This window comes from Rhamphochromis longiceps, linkage group LG13, assembly GCF_057381845.1.
Source record: "Rhamphochromis longiceps isolate RC_006_pf linkage group LG13, R_longiceps_female_GT1.1, whole genome shotgun sequence".
NCBI lineage: Eukaryota > Metazoa > Chordata > Actinopteri > Cichliformes > Cichlidae > Rhamphochromis > Rhamphochromis longiceps.
The window spans coordinates 9,717,369-9,734,304 of NC_140569.1; the positions used below are offsets into that span (position 1 = coordinate 9,717,369).

The 16,936-nt window shown below is 38.2% G+C and overlaps 2 protein-coding genes across 3 annotated transcripts in view; both read left to right on the plus strand.

Moving 5' to 3' along the window:
* mrps5 (mitochondrial ribosomal protein S5) overlaps positions 1-16,897 on the plus strand; it is a 31,340-nt gene extending 14,443 nt beyond the window's left edge. Inside the window, exons 7-12 of the mRNA XM_085427984.1 lie at positions 10,597-10,687; positions 11,322-11,368; positions 13,016-13,073; positions 14,920-14,982; positions 15,169-15,305; positions 16,305-16,897. Of these exons, the coding sequence (XP_085284110.1) occupies positions 10,597-10,687; positions 11,322-11,368; positions 13,016-13,073; positions 14,920-14,982; positions 15,169-15,305; positions 16,305-16,529 (621 nt within the window). The 3' untranslated portion in view covers positions 16,530-16,897. The remainder of the gene's footprint in view (positions 1-10,596; positions 10,688-11,321; positions 11,369-13,015; positions 13,074-14,919; positions 14,983-15,168; positions 15,306-16,304) is intronic.
* LOC146655355 (uncharacterized) overlaps positions 1-16,936 on the plus strand; it is a 330,938-nt gene that overhangs the window by 266,886 nt on the left and 47,116 nt on the right. The window lies entirely within an intron of this gene.

Genomic DNA, 16,936 nt, shown 5'->3' on the forward strand with positions numbered 1-16,936 from the left:
GGATTGGATTGTATTTCCAGTACGCGGTGCTTCTGGCAAATTACAGACTGTAAAAATACATAAAGATCTCCTGGCAAGCCAAAAAATAGGTGCAACAAAATTCATCCATAACTTAAAGGTTGATATTTCAGTTTAAGATGTCCACATTAAGGATGATAAGAACTGCTTTGTTTAGTTCAGTTATTTAGATGTATTAATCCCAAAAGTCACATAATAGGCACGGTGACAGCAAATTTACACTGTTGTACAAGCTGTACACTGACTTGTACACTGACTACTTTACATTGTATCAATGTGTCATGTCTTTACTGTTCTCCCACGAAAAGATATATAACAAAATATTTAAATAAATGTGAGGGGTGTACTCACTTTAGTGAGATACTGCATGTGCTTTATTTATTATCAAAGCAGGCTATTTTTGTAGGCCTACATATTCATTGTTTTTGTCCTGTAACATAGGGCTGCTCAATTAATCGAATTTTAATCACGATTACGATCTGGGCTTTCAACGATCATTAAAAATGACTGAGCCGATTATTAGCCCCTCCCTCATGCTTTACTCTCGCGCTGCTCCGTGTGGCAAATCAAGCGCACTGCTCTGCATTTCGAATACTTAAGAGGACCCGAAGGAAGCTCGGAAAGCTAAGCAGAAGTTATTTGGAGAGGAGAGTGACTGCCGTTGGTTGAAAAGAGAGGTAAAAAAAAAAAACCTTCAGTGGTGTGGAAACATTATGGGTTCGCGGAGTCAGACGTGGATCAAGTAGACACAGTGTGTAAACTTTGCTATGGTGTCGTAGCTGCACCACAGAGCAACACTGCAAAGTTTACATTTTTCATTTATTTCTTATATTGCAAACATTTGCACTGTTATCAGTATTTGCACACTATTTTATATTATTTTTTAAAGTCATTATTCAATACATTGTTATTGTTAACCCTTTAAAGCCGGTCAGAGCAGCATGCTCGTTTTGTGTAACTATTTTTAAATCCCTGTAGAACCTGAACCGCTAAGCTAGCACAATAAATTTTTCTCCATATGAAACCAGAGGAGTTGTACTTACATCTTATGCCATCAGCTTGTCCTAGGTCACGGTTTCCTTCCACATATAGCTTTGCAAAAATTGCATAAAAAGCGCTTGCAGGAACAAAAACATAATATTCCAGAAACAGGCTTTGCCGATCCGATCAGCTGGTTCTATGGTAGATCTTAAAGGGTTAAATAAATATCGTCAAATAATCGTGATCTCAATTTCAGTGAAAATAATCGTGATTATCATTTTTGCCATAATCGAGCAGCCCTACTGTAACATGATACATCCAACAAAAATGTGGTATTAATATAGGGAAACTAGAAAGTTAAATATTAGATAAATATCAGTTAAATATCAAATAATACTACTGTAGAATGTTTACATGTTGTAAAGGATTTTATTTGTGCTTGTTAGTAATATGGAAAGGAGACTAGGCTTTATTGCCTTCACTTTAAGGTCCAAATATCTTTTGTGGCTCCATACAGACTTTTAGGCAAAAACTGTTCAAAATACGTCTTTTGGTTGCAAAGCAAAGGTTGCTTTGTCCTATGTTGACTAAAAGTAGTGACAAACCAGTGCTGAATTATCCCCTGACTGTACAGCTGCCCTCAGCTCATAGGCTCTTTTTAGTACACTATTTTGGTCTTCCTGCTGAAAACTGTACTACTATTGTTCAGTCTATCCACCCTGCCTTATTTTAGCCTGCAGCTCTTATGAAAAGCTCTGAAAAAGCCACTTTCATGTTAAGACTGGGCAGTTAATTTAATTTAATTTTTATTAATAAGGCTGGCTTACAAAAATTCCAAAAAATGAAGATAAAATGATCACTGCTGCCCCCCCGCTTCATACTCATCCGCCTCCCCAAGCAGTCAAAAAATAATTTGTGCTCGTATGTGAGGACATGCTATACAGAGAATCGTCAAATGAAAAATGTGCACCAAAATGCATCTAAATCATCTAATCCAGTACAATTACACTAAAAACCTACAGCTTCAAAAATTCCCATTAAGTTAAAGCACACGGCTCTGGCACACTCAGTGTGATGAAGAATAGAGCTAGAGATGACGGAGAGCTGAGGTAACTGAAAAAAATGGAGAAGAGTCAGAGCGACGCAGACAAAAGTGATGTTCATGGCCTCTCTCCAAGTACAGCACACACTTGGACAAGACTCAGTGATTTCATTAACGGAGATGGAGTGTTGTCAGTGTCAGAAGAGGGTTTCTTTTTTGCTTTATACTCCCTGAAGTCAACAACCTTGAAAGTTTTGTTGAAAGTAAACTAAGAGTAGGCTGGATGAACTTTGTAGGAACTTTGAATTGGATTAGAGCTGTTTACTACACTGAACTGTCAAGGCATGTATTCATACTAATATCAAAAGTGAAATTCACAATAAAGAAGTCAAAAGCTACTAATGCAGGTTTATTTGTTTCTTAACACTACAACTACCAACGTTCTAAACCCCCAGAATCACTGCAACAGCACCAGTCTTCTAGCTGTAACTATGACTTTACGAAATAAGTACTTCAAACAAGAACTTTTGGGGGTTTTATTAGATTTACAAAGAGTTTGTGTGATTTCATATTATTTCATTACAGATCATAAAGTTGAAATATGTTTAAGAATCCACAAAGGAACAACAAACAACAATAACTAGAGAGTCCATAGAAAGTGAATGATATTTAGCAACTCCAAGGAATTACTGATATAATAACTACTGGTGATGCAAACAGAGAAGGATCCATGATAAAACCTTTAGGCAAATTACCAGTGAGAGTATACTGTTGAAAGTGAAGCAGGTCATTGCCTGTAACTTACTATACACCACACAGTTGGCCACAATAAAATAAGAAATGCATTTAAATAAATTAATTGCTGTAAAAGTCGATCAGTGAGTGTTTATTATGTTATCCGAGAGCCTTGTTCAATCTACAACACCACCCATCCTAGTGTGCAGCCTTCCTCAGCATTGACGTTCAACTCCAAAACCAATCCAATTTGGCTGCTCTGCACCACATTTCACTCTTTATTTGCTCAGATTAGTTCTCCACTCTCTGCGCTGTGCTCTGTTTGGCTTCTCTACATAGCCAGCAACCTGCTTGCTTCTTTATATGTTTCCAGTCACACACTCCCTCACCTACCCGACCCATTCATCTTTCTACCCATTTTCTTCCACTTATCCAATTAAGAATTGTGGTTGACTGTCCCTGCTACCATAGGGTGGGTGGAGGTGGGGTACACCCTGGACAGAGTGCCAGCCTGTCACAGGGTCAACACAGACAGACAACCATTCATGCTCAATTTCACACCTACAGCCAGTTTAGAATCACCAGTAACCAAACCCCACTAGGTGTAAGTCTTTGGACTGTGGGAAGAAGCCAGAATACCCAGAGAGATTCAGTCAGTCGTGCAATAATTCTTCATTTTTTATTTTAACTGCACTCCACTATATATTTTCTATTAGTCACATCCAGAGTCATAATTAGCCAAAGCATTGGTGACATCTAGCTACCTCTAGGTTATTATATAGCAGCCTTCATGTATGAATCTCTGTAAACAATACATGTTGCTAGCCAACTGAGCATGCCACATTGTTGAGCGCAGCATTTCCCATTGATTTCTGTTGGGGTTAATATAACTCTGTTGGCAGTTCCTTTTTATCCCATGTGCTCCAAGATTAACTACATTATAAATAAACTCATTTTTAGAAAAAGTGGTGAAATGTTAGATGATGGAGTTTCATATAAATGGAGTGATTTTTAAAATGTAAATTAGTCAAAATGAACCTTTTGGCAGTTCTAGTATTTATTAGATTTGTGCTGGTGAAAGTTCAGCACTGTTATTTTCATTTACAGTTTAATATTTTCACAGAAATGACAATAAAGAAGATGAGATAATTTTGCATTTCTTCGGGTATTATTACATTTGAAAGTAAAAGCTTGCAGTCATACATCACCGAGTTATTTTAAAAGTTAATTTAGAGGAGTTAGATTCTTTTAATTGGGAACACGGTGTTCACTGAAGTTGACCCAGCAACACATAGTTTATTAAACCTCATCCAAAAGTTGGATGTTGAAGAATCCTTGGGGAACACATTTTTTATCAAATCTAATTTAAAATATTGCCTTCAGTTACTGGATCAATTAATATATCTCCAAGTGCATTTTAATCTCATGATGGTGGCTTGTATCTGAATCAACCATGATGCCAAGTTGTAGAGTAATACATAGTACAAATGAAAATGTTCTACATTAAGGAAATGAATAGGAAAGCAAATTTTTCACTCGCCCTATATGATCAATTTAATTTCCAAAAAATACTTTTACAGTTGAATGTGAATTAAGTCCTATTTTCGTCCCTTCAGTCTCACAAGCACAAACATGCATGTCTGAGTCATTTGCATGACTAACGCACAGTTCCCTACACTGTTATAAATGTTGTTTTCTTGCTAAGTCTTTAGACAGCAGTTTGTCATCTCATTTGAACACACATTAGTCCAGAAAGGGATTTTAACTCTTTCCTTTTCTCCTTCTCAGTCACAAATATCTGAAAGATTTTTTTTTTTTTAAATTAAACTTAGTGGAGAGGGGCCAAAGAAGAACTTGACACTTGTGCTATAATATTCAAATAGCCATCTACCATAGTGTATGACTGCACTCTCTTTTCACGATTAGTTATTTCATTATGTAAAAGAGCTGATTACCTTTCGCACCACTGTTAGAAAAAACAGGCCTGTGAATCTAGCGTTTTGCTTCAGATATGGCCATCTGGCTCTCAACACATCACATGTCACAATTACACAAAGAAATCTAGCAGAGTTTAAATTATGCACCAGTATGACTAATTATGGCAATTGTAGCTATGCCTGAGCAAATAAAAGCTGTTAACTATTCACTTGTTGATATCTTTACTCAAGATACTCGAGAAAAAAAATGGTGTTTCTATGCAAGAGCAAGTCAGAGAAGGCATTTGTAGTCATGCAGTACCTTCTGGTTTCATGTGGTTAAAACTCGTCCCTTGTACTGCAGCATATAGACTGATGGAGACAGGAAAATGTGCAGCAACAGATTGAGAAAATAAGAGATTAAACAGAAGTGAGAGCGAGTTAGAAGCATCCTCCCACTGCCATGCTGTTGCTCATCCGGCAGAGAAAAACTCAGCCCATCTGCTCTGCTGTGAACACTCCTCAAAACTACTGCATCTTCACCTCAAATGACAAATGTAAAGCCCAGAACTCAACATCACTGGAGGCTTTTAGACACACTTCTAATTGAAACTGGCTGCGAACAGCCATAAGTCACGCTGAAACTTGAGAGTTAATAACTTGTTGGATTTTGATTTACAGAAACGCTTCATGTGCCATCTGGTCCGCACCTGGCATAAAGAGCAAGTTTCGTTACACACTTAAACTTGACAGTAAGGGAGGATATGTTGCTGCCTCCCTTTAAGACCTGCTGCCACATTGTGCAGAAAAAATGTCCATGCATTTATTACGGCATGTACTTTTTGGAGCATTATGTGTGTGCACCTTTGGTTTGTAAAGGCTAGTGCAGGGCAAAAAATATGTGAGGCATGTGGAGGTGTCGTTAAGTCACTGTTTTTGTGCATCCATGTGTTTGCATGTGTCCTTGGGGTTGTCTTTTCATTGTTTTGGTGTTTGCTTCTGCTCTGACCCCAATCCTTGTTCTGTGGCCCTGCAGTCATATTATAAACCCTTTACTGAAGTGTATGTTACGTAACGAGCGACGCTCAAGGCACATCTTGACTTTGAAGTTCCCTCTGCTGGAATTCAGCACTATTTTATCACTTGCGCTCTCTGACAGGGATAAAAGCCTCAAGGTGAACTGTTTTTTGGAGGTGGTGTGGGGTTAGTCCAATGAAAGGGCGCTAGTGCAAGATCTATTCGCAGCTCATAGGAACAACATAAGGAAATGCATACAAGCAGGCAGGAAGTACTATTCATATTTCCAGGGATCAATGTCCTTCATTTCTGTGATGTTTTACCTCCCTTTCACAGTCACAGCTGAAGGTGTTTTGAATGCATTCTGTCAGAAACAAGTTGGTGCTATGTAGTGGCTCCTATAGACTTCCATTTCAAAGCGTTAGCTTGACTCATAAATACATTTTTCCCACCAGTCATGATATGCCCTTTAGCTAAATTCACTCTTTCAGTTTGCTGGTGTAGAGAGAGATGGAGAGACTCAGAGAAAGAGAGGTGGAGCATGAGGGGAGGCAGAGAGAAGCCCCTTGATGAGGCAGGCCAGGCAGGTCCTTCACTTGGGATTGAGTTGCATTCACTCGTATTGTAACAACTGTTTTTTTTTGTTGCCACTTATCACTGGAGTATGGAATACATTTACATACTCAGACAATTTCACACTCGATTGGCTTGTTTTTTATTCAGTTTTTAGCTCATAATTATTATGGCTTGTTTTCATTTTGCGTTTTTTTTTTCACTTTGTGTTTCTTTATGTTGTCTGTGGTTATCTTTATGTGAAATTCTAATACATAATATGTATTATCATGTATATATGTAGTATCATACCTTGATCTTTACCTAGCACAATGATAATCATGTACAGCCAAGTCTATAAGTATTTATACAGGGTACATAGTCCACCTTTTTGAGAGGCATGAAAGTCAGTGAAGAGTTGACCAGTATTTTGACCACATGAGGTTGGTTCCCTCATAATCTGGCAGATGAAAGAGCTGGAGTTGATTCCATGTGTTGAACTTAGGTAGTTATTCAGTTATTCAGATCAGCAACACCAAAACACCTTACAAGTGCTATAAAACTAAAAGTGCATGATGACATGAATCATTTCCCAGAGTTGTTTAAAGTCAATAACAAGAAGATTCAATTTGCCAGAAAACAGCTGAAAGAACTTGTAGTTCTTGGTGAACAAAGTCTTGTGACATATGAAGACATATGAAAACAAGATTAATTTGCACTAGAATGATGGGCTTATGAGCTGAAGAATACCACATCATTGTCAAATGTGGTGTAGGCAGTGTTGTTGCATAGGCATGCATGGCTGCAAGTGGAACCTGGGCATTCATGTGTATTGATGATAGCATAAGCATAATAATGACCCAAAGTACACAGCAAAAGCAACCCAAAAGCTCAAGGCAAAGAAATGAGATATTCCTCAATGACTTTCAAGCATGCATTAAATGAAGGCAGCTGTAGTAGGAGACTTTGCAGGGAGGAAACGCAGCATTTAGTGATGTCCATGGATTCTAGACTTCAGGCAATCATTGGCTCCAAAGGATTTTTTTCCAATTACATTTGCAAGTTTAATTTTGTGTCTCTGAAACTGCAGTAATAACAGTTAAACCACCTGAATTAAGCTTAAAATGCACTTCAGTCACGCCCAAATTCTTATGCTAACTCTGAGCCCTAACTCTGAGCCACAAGGTTTGAAGTTCTGGTTCTGGCTCCAACCTGAAAAGAAAACTTTACTATACTACACTCAGGCTGTAGTGGGAAATACTGTAAATGCATCAGTGCTTAATTGTTGGCTCTTTTATTGAACATTTTTCTTGTCTGTTTAAAATCAGCTGAATGAATTTTGTCCATTCACGTTCTTAGTTTTACATTTTTTGTACTATTATTGTTCCCCTCTCATTCACACTCGCACAAAATGAGCAAAGGAAGCTTTAATATTTGATTTTCTGCCTTTACTAGAGAATAAATAAATATTTGATGGGTGTTTTATTGCTGAATGTACAATCGCTTCTTCACTTATCTTTCCACCTCAGTAATATTTCTGTATTTGTGTGTATCGTTGAGGGAATACTTTTAAAGCAATATCCAACTGTGGAGTTGAAGAAATAACCACAGTGTTTCCACATCAATAAGACAGATACTAACACAAGTGCAACATGAACACCACAAACCACTGCCATACATAAGCAGCAAAGTAACACAAAGTGCCGCCAATGCTTAAACCAGTATTGAACTGTCAAAATACTGTACATAGATACACAGATTTTTCATATAGACCTTGTGTGTAAGCAGTTGTGTGACCTGTGTGTGTCTGTATGAGAATTGTCTTATAGTCAATATTTAAACCCCTCCAACTCAATACCTGTTATTGGAAATCACATCATAGCTATTATATGCTTAAAGCCACAGGAGTCATTGTTTTTTCATATGAACAGTGAATTATTGAGTGATTTCAATATGAAAGTGGATTTGGCAGTAGTGCCAAATTGCAGCTCTTCAGTATGTTAGCATCTTTTTTTGCTGCAGCAGACCCTTTTTTCAGTCATAAAGCTTTCCATAAGCGTTTGATGGACATATTCAGAGACAAGCTGGTGAACACAGTACAGCATTTAGCTAGTAATAAGTCAGATATTTTCCTCCTTTTGAATCCAAAAATGGCTTAAATGAGAGTTCCAGGAACCAGGTCTTAAACTAGACTCTAAAGTACCTGTTGTTCTATTTTTGCAGCTTGTTGTGGAGTTCAGTGGTAAAATGAGCTTTTAATTTAGAGTAATCCTAAATGAACATTTTATTAATGAAACATACTGTGAAAGGTGCTATGACAAAAAATATTTTCTAATTAGACCAAAAATATTTTCTAATTAGCACTATAATTATCTTAATTAAATTTGCTTAATGAACTAGTCGGGATCGCTGGTTATTCTGTATCACTTTTCACTGTGCCTCTTGGTTTTGAGCTGAATTTATTCCGTGTGCATTTATTGTAGTTCTTCTTGAGGCTTCTTTGAGTGTTGGTACTTTGCACATCTCTTATTAAGACAAAGATGCAGACACATCCGTTTTCAGATGTCACACACACAAATGGATGTTTCATTTCCACACATTCAGGCATTTCATCAGGATTTTTTGAGTCAGATTTTAGAACATTCACAACAAATAGATCTTTCACCATCTAATCATCATTTTTTCTTGTTCTTTGATTTTTAAATGGTCACTTAGTCTTGAGGAAGAATCGGTTAAACTTTGGTGGTCAAAGGTCAAGTTCAGTGTGATCTTACAGAGCATGTTTTTGACTATAATGCGAATACATTCACTTATTACAAGATTTCACACCAATGTCTAATAATATCAAGTAATGAAGTGATGACATTTTGTATGAAAAAGGTCAACTTCACTGTGTCGTCATAATGTTCCACAAGAGCTCTCGTCAGGCCATAATTCAGCATCATAACTGACACAGAATAGGAGGCTGTGACGTGATCGCACATTTGATGAGATATTGAATTGGTGACACTAATCCTCGGTCCCCACATATTAGATTCTTTGAATTTGAGAGTTGTCACTACATTTATATCTAGTCTAAACTGCAGCCTTACACGCTGGATCTGATTCTAGTTTCATTTGTTGTTGTTCTCTTTCTGTCCCTTGCCTTCTACCCCTCATCCGTCACCTCTTTTCCTCCCGCTCTTCTTTCAAACCTCTGTAGTGGATCTATGCTGCCCCCTGGTGTTTCAAAATCATATTGCCTAGAGTTGATCAGCCTGTGTGGATAGGATATGTGTGTGCTTCTGAGATAGATAGATGACTGCCGCTTTTTTTACATAACAGATCAATGAAAGTCACTTAAATCTGGGAAGGCATGCGGGTCTGGATTGACCACAAATGCACAACTAATAGCTTTGTTGTGGTGCTATAGCTGCAGATGTTTTACTCCACGCATTTGTTTTTGTCGGTTCATTAACTTGTCTGTTATTGACTTGAGCATAAAAGCCAAAATGCATAAAATCAAATGATACTACGCCGAAGTTATACAACAAATGCTTGTTTTCATTCATCTTTTGAGCTTTGGAAGTTAATCTGTGCCATAAAAACAGATGACAGTAGTTGGCTGATTTGTTGTCCTGATATTTGATCTCAGTATATAAATTAATCTCAGTATGTAATTGCAAGAGTTTATAATGAGCAATAACAGTTGTAACATATCATTATGTCATTATTATCTGCTGCTGCTTATCCAGAATGTGGCTGCAGCTGCAGCACACTAAGCAAAATAGCCAGCTGGACTGATCCTTGGCCACTTGCACCAGGCTAGAACGGATATACAGTCCCTCCAGTATAAAAAGCCTCTCTAGGGAGGTTAGATGCGCAAATGTATTCAGCTGACTTCTTTTAATGCAAAGGAGCAGCATTACTGCTCTCACTCATCACTCCATAGCCCATGTGAGGAAAACTAATTATGACTTTCTGTGATCTCATTCCTTTTTCACTGCCCAGACCTCACAGGTAACGATGGGATGGTAGATGGGCTCATAAATTATGAGATTTGCTTTGCCTCTCAGCTCCCTCTGTCCCACCTAAGGTACTAGAACTGCTTCACTTGAGGTAGAAATTCTCTTCCAGACTGCAGGGTTGTTTGCCAGCAGAGGACTTCAGTTATAGAGTTGCTTATCCTCATTCCAGCTGTTTCATAATGGGCTCACAGCCAGCAGAACCACACTGACTGCAGCACGTCTGCAGAAAAATCTCACATTTTTATTTATGTTTATATTTGCAGTGTGTATGATATAATAGCTACACTAGAGCTCAAGATAGTGTTTGTTTATGATTGTTGTTTTGTAGGTGAAGAGTGTGTTCAACATGACAGCCAAAGAAGGCAGAAAGAGGTCCATCAGCTGCTTGGTCGCAGTGGGAAATGGCAACGGAGCCGCAGGTTTGAATCTCTAAAAAATAAATAAATGAATGAATAAACTCTGGAAGCAACTTATGATGATAAATCCAGTCTATTAAACGTTTTGTCCCTGATAATCACGTTTATTGAAAATGCAAGGTATTATAGTGTGAGGAAGAGAGATAAGAAACATAATTTAACATGTTTTGAATTCTGTAGACATGACACAGAGCCAAAATTGATTTTGACAGTTATTTTAACTGAGCTTTTCTAAAATGCCTCAGCCTCTGCCGATATGGGGAAGTGCAGGAAATGGGTTTGACACTTTTCATCCTCAAGCAGCAGCAAAAAAAAAGGGAAAACTGCTGACGAAACTCTGCATACTTTCCTGAAGCTCGCCTACACTTAACCTCTTATTATAGAGTGTGTCACTGCTGCTTTTCGAAAACTTCATCATGTTATTGCTCATTAGCATAAAGACTCAGTCATTAGTTTAATAACACGGGAAAAGCATCACAAGCTGTGATTTCTTCAAGAGAATCTTGTTTAATTTTTAATGAATCATACTATGATGAATTTTACATTTTCTGTTACACTGAGCTTCACAAGCATCAGTGACTACTCAACACTCTGCACTCAGAGGTGTTTTAAGACCAATGTTCTTTCCTCCTTCCAGGCTTTGCTTTGGGGAAAGCAGCAGACAGGAACACGGCTCTGAGGAAGGTAAGACCACAAACCATATATCAGTGTAGCTTCAGATGCCGTTTATAGGTTTGGGACAGCTTAAGGTCACATATCCTGCAAGTGTTTTGTTAAATAACTGTCGACTGAGGTTTTCGACTGGTCTTGGCTAAAAAATATCTCCTAAACGAAAGATTTTGGAGATGTTATCGCGTCATCTGCTGGACGTCTATCATAGACTTTGTACCAGAAGGTTTTGAAAAGGATAAGCGACACATGAAAAGATTCAAATTTATGATTGACCTCGCATTCTGAAGCCGCTGAATAAGCATATACAAGTGACATCAGGGGGTGATGATTGTGTCAGTCCAGACAAGTGGCAAACACTCAGTGTGACAGAATCCACATCAGCATATGCAGAAATCTGATGTTATCATTTTAAAGTGAGCATCCAGTCTGTGTGTGTGAAGAGGACCTGTGCACGTAGCTATGTGATATCCCCGTGCTGGTGTCATTCCTGCATCATCATAATGATGTTGGTCCAGCATCAACACTGGAGCTGACCAATAGTGTTGTAATATTCTAGTTTTATAAAGTGGAGGAAAATGGGGAAAAAATGTCTTTATTCAATTATTCAGTTATTTTCTTCATGAATGTCTGCAAGATAACAAATATATTATCAAGTTAGGCTGGTGATAGCTTTTTGTTGTAGCATTAGCTAACTTGGCCAAACTTAACTGAAGGCTCAGGCAACATGATAGGTACACTGCAAGGTTGATACTGGAACCAAGATTGTTATGATGATGTAGAAACAAGACCAACACAGGGATATCAGATCTGATTACAACCATATAGTAAACTAGTCTCAATAAAATGTTGTTATATTTAAAAAAAACAAAAATAAACAACAAAACAAAAATGTGCATTTCCTTTCTTTATTGATATGATCATAGTTCTCACGTTGTAACAGACTGCCTGACCAGACCACTACGCTTCCCAGGAATAATATCTATAATAATAATGGATTGCATTTATATAGCGCTTTTCGAGACCCTCAAAGCGCTTTACAATTCCACTATTCATTCACTCTCACACACTAGTGGAGGCAGCTACAGTTGTAGCCACAGCTGCCCTGTGGCAGACTGGCAGAGGCGAGGCTGCCATCGGCCCCTCTGGCCATCACCAGTAGGTGAAGTGTCTTGCCCAAGGACACAACGACCGAGACTGTCCGAGCTGGGGCTCGGACCGGCAACCTTCCGATTACATGACGAACTGCCAACTCTTGAGCCACGATCACCCTATCTATCTATCTAATCATCTACCATGCAAGTTTTTAACTTTTGACTAGGGAAATAACATTATATTTCAATATTGTTATATTTCAACAGTGTTTTCTGGGTAAGTGCTGTTGAAACCTGCAACATAAACAGGTTTTCAAATCAAATCAAGCTTGTTTAAATAGCACATTTAAACTCACTTTATTATGGTTATACATTAGATGATTAGGTGAGCTAAATGGCATCTAAAGAGACAAGACTCAAGACTTCCTTTGATGCGTTTCATTATGTTTATAATAAGGACTTTACTACACGGCCTTTTTCTACTAATAGTATTAATATATTTTCCTATATTAATGTAACTGCTGGATTTCAATCTGTGTGTCTTTTGTCATGTAACTCTTATTTGCAGGCCAAGAACAGAGCCATCCACTACTTGTACTATATAGAACGATACAATGACCACACCAGTAAGTGACTTTGAATCTTCGTTTGTCCTTTTGTTCTTCCTCTCTTCCTCCATAAAACTGCGGTCTGTTTATTCACATTTTAAATTTCCATCTGTTATTATATGCTTATGTTAACTTAGTATTACATGCCTGCCAGCCTTTGTCTCTGTAAACAGAATCTGATGAACACGATACAGAACAATCAAAATTTCATGCTTCATTCTACTTTGAAAAGGCTATCTGATTATAGCCTTAGTTGGGGGAGATTGCTGCATAAATTAATTTGCATGTTAACGAGGAAACTCATTTCCTGAAAATTGCTTTTACTTCTTAATGCCACGTATGCAGTATGCAAAGACAAGCATGATGGTGTGAAGAAGTTTAATTTAGTGTAAGTTCTTATGTAAGTATTAGAGGAGCATGGGTGAAGGGTTTAACTGAAGAAGACATGAGTACCAGGAAATTTAGAATTACATCTCCCTCTTCTCCCACTCTTCTCTGCATCACTTTCATTCAACGCCTTTATCTCCATGTACTCCTCTGATTCAACACTGTACCCTCCCATTACCTGCTGGTACTCATACAAAGGATATGATCTATAATATTCATTTGTAAAGAAAGGTTTGGGAGTTAAAATGCACTGCTTCTCCGTTCTAATTGTAAGACTTAATTTGGCTTCTTTGGCCTTCTTTGGAGAGCAGAGCCTGAGAGATTAATGAGCATGAGTCATCGGCCTCCACTGGCCCACCGGAGGAGAAAGTTAGCTTCCAGCTCTGGTCTAAAACCAGAAGAACTGCATGTGTGTCAGTGTCTTTGTGTGTGTGTGTGTGTATATCGTTGGTTCTGTATTTCAACCAGCTTGAATTGGAAACTGAGAAAATGTTTTTAGGCTCATGGAAAGATGATGCTGCCACATGCCAGCTCTCCCTATGTGTCCATCTGCAACCTGACAGTGTGACTCATTTGTTTACTTTCTTGTTTTGAATGTTATAATTGTATCAAAGCTCCAATTATGCCTGGATAAATTTAACTTTCTGTCGCCTTTGTTGCTCCATCGCTCAAGTTTTATTTGCTGCAAGGTTTTAGCCAATCTGTTTGTCTGATACTCAGTGAGCTGCACTGATTTTACAGTGGCTACTGTTTGAATTTGAATTACTTTAAAGCCAGTAGCGAGTTTGGTTGTGTTTGATTTAGGTACATTTTCACCTTTGTTGTAAGAGACCAAAACATCCTGGGATGATATTACAGTCAATTCCCACACTCATTTTAACTGGTTTGAACTAGGGTAGACTTTTATTTCAGTGTTTCAGTTACTTAAGTATAGAAAAGTGTTTCCGATGTGGGAGTTAGCAAGATTTCTTTCTGCTCTGACTTTGTCACTTTGACAGAAAACAGCGGGACCTCTTTCAGCTGCTACAAATTAGCTCTCTCTACATGTGATCTGATTATTCTCCTCATCTACAATGTCCTGTGAAGTGTGTAAAAGCGCTTTAGCGCAAGAACAAGATTTTAACCTGAAGCTATAATATCGGCTTCATTCAGCAGCACACAGTTCCCTCTCAAGGACTGTGTGTCACTGAATAACTAATTAGCCACAGCTGCTGCAGTGAGCAGGCAATACTGGCATGTGGAAGGACATCTGGTGGGCAGGTAGAGAAACAGGAGACCTGAGGGAGAGCAGGGGAAAAGATGCATAACAAAACACAGGTGCTTTCATTCAGAAATGGCACAAAGCTTGTAAAAAAAAAAAAATTCAATTTTCTGGCATCATTTTGGTCTGATTATTATGTCTCAGTACAGCAGCTTGTTTTCTCTCTGCTCTGCAGCCAGTTAGTATAATTAAGCTGTTGTTCTTCTCTTCCAATAGTTTACCATGACATTGATTCCAAGTTTAAGAGGACGACGCTCTGCATGAAAAAACAAAGCAAAGGTATATTTCAGTTTCCAAAATGTCCTCTTTTATTGCACGATTTTCTAAAGTCTAAAAGAAAAAACTTTACATTTTCCACCAGCCTTAGTTGCAAGTACAGTTGACCTTTCAGCAGAAAGATACCTGTTTGCACATTCAGCAGCAGTTAAGATATCCGTGGTGTCCTGAAAATGTCTGTGTCTGCAGGTTACGGTCTGCACTGCCACAGGGCGGTCATCACTCTTTGCAAGCTGATCGGTATAAAAGACATGTATTGCAAAGTAGAGGGATCAGTCAATCTCCTGAACATCACCCGGGCTCTCTTCACCGGATTAGCCAGTCAGGTAAGAAATGTTTGGGGGCGTTTTCACAAATTGGTTTTATGGTTTTGGAAAAGCATACAGGTTTTAGCAGGAACATAAACTTTCATGAAAGCATAAGAGCTCAGATTCTTATTAGCTTTCTTAATTTTATAAAGATCATTTTTGCCATTTGTTACTCCACTGTAACAATAAAGAGAAAGAGAGAGCAAACATGGGGAAAGAGAGCAGTGGATGCAGCAGGCTTGCAGTAAAGGTCTCTGATGGAACTGGACACTCACTGCTGATGTCATTTGCACCATATCAGGTGGCCTTCTGAATGCTGAAAACACAATAGTGACATATTATCACCTTGTAAGTACAGCTAACCTCCCAGCAAATGGATGCCTGTTTAGACAGGGGTTGTATTTGTGTCCACCTGAGTAATGTTACTGCAACATTACCTCCACCTGTAGCTTTTTCTCAGTTTATCCCTGAGGGGAAATATCTGGCTTCTTAATAATTCTGGCCAACTAATCTTATTTTACTTTCAGTTATAATTTGGGGCTTCAGTGGTGATGAAAACAAGACATTTGAGATGAAGCAGTTATTGCATTTATTTTTCCAATAGTTTTCTTGTTATGTTTTCTGTTATAAATCCAGCACATTTTCTAAATGGCTGTTTCACCCGAGCTCTCTCAGTGCAGCTGTAGGTATCATTATTTTGCTCTTCACAGTCTGAACCTAACTTCTCTTTCTTTTGCTATCTCCACTTCACTGGTCTTCGGTCAAAATATATTTAGATTTCAAGCAACTTTTTAACTATAAAAATGTGATGCTTTAAAACTTTATGAAAATAATGTTTAAAAAATTGTCTAAATATTGCTGAAAATACTCATTTGGATTTTATTTCCCAAGTCACTAACTTTGTAGTTCCAAAAACTAAAAGTTTATGGAAAAAGTTTATATTATAGAAGCTGCTAAGTTCATAGCCCCAGTAGCAGTTTCCATATAAAAATGTCTACCTCTTCTGTTTCTCCGTAGGAAACCCACCAGACTCTGGCTGACAAGAAGCAGCTCCATGTTGTAGAGTTTCAGTCGCAGCGTGGCCTTCTGCCCATGGTGGTGGCGAGTCCCAAAGACGGCGCACGACCCAACCCAGAGTCAGAGGATGAGATTCCCAACACCCGGCTGCACTGGGATGACGTACGAGCTGCACAGGGGTTGAAACGCTCGATCTGGGCAGGTGTCAAACGCACCATCTGGTAATGCGTGGGAAGGCTGATGCTTGGATAAGACCAAAGGAGACTTGAGTGGACTGAAGGAAACCAATAGTGTCAAATGGATTATCTGACTTGTTTTTTTTCTAGTAACAGTATGTGTGGAACTTGTTTGCTAGAATTTTGGTTTTTGTTAACGTCTCAAAATGTGATGGACTCTGTTTGTAAGAGTCCTCAACTGAGGACTAAAGTTCAGTGCTTTTCAGTATAACACCAACTTCATTGTCCATATCAAACCTATGATACTGATGCAGTCAATGTTACAGCAGAAGAAATATTTTACATTCTGACTCTTGAGAATTAATTTTGAACTGTTGCAAAACGTGCTAATAATAAATTTTAAATCTATTAAAGTCATTGGGGGTTTTGTCCTTTTTGCTTTGGATATATTTAGTA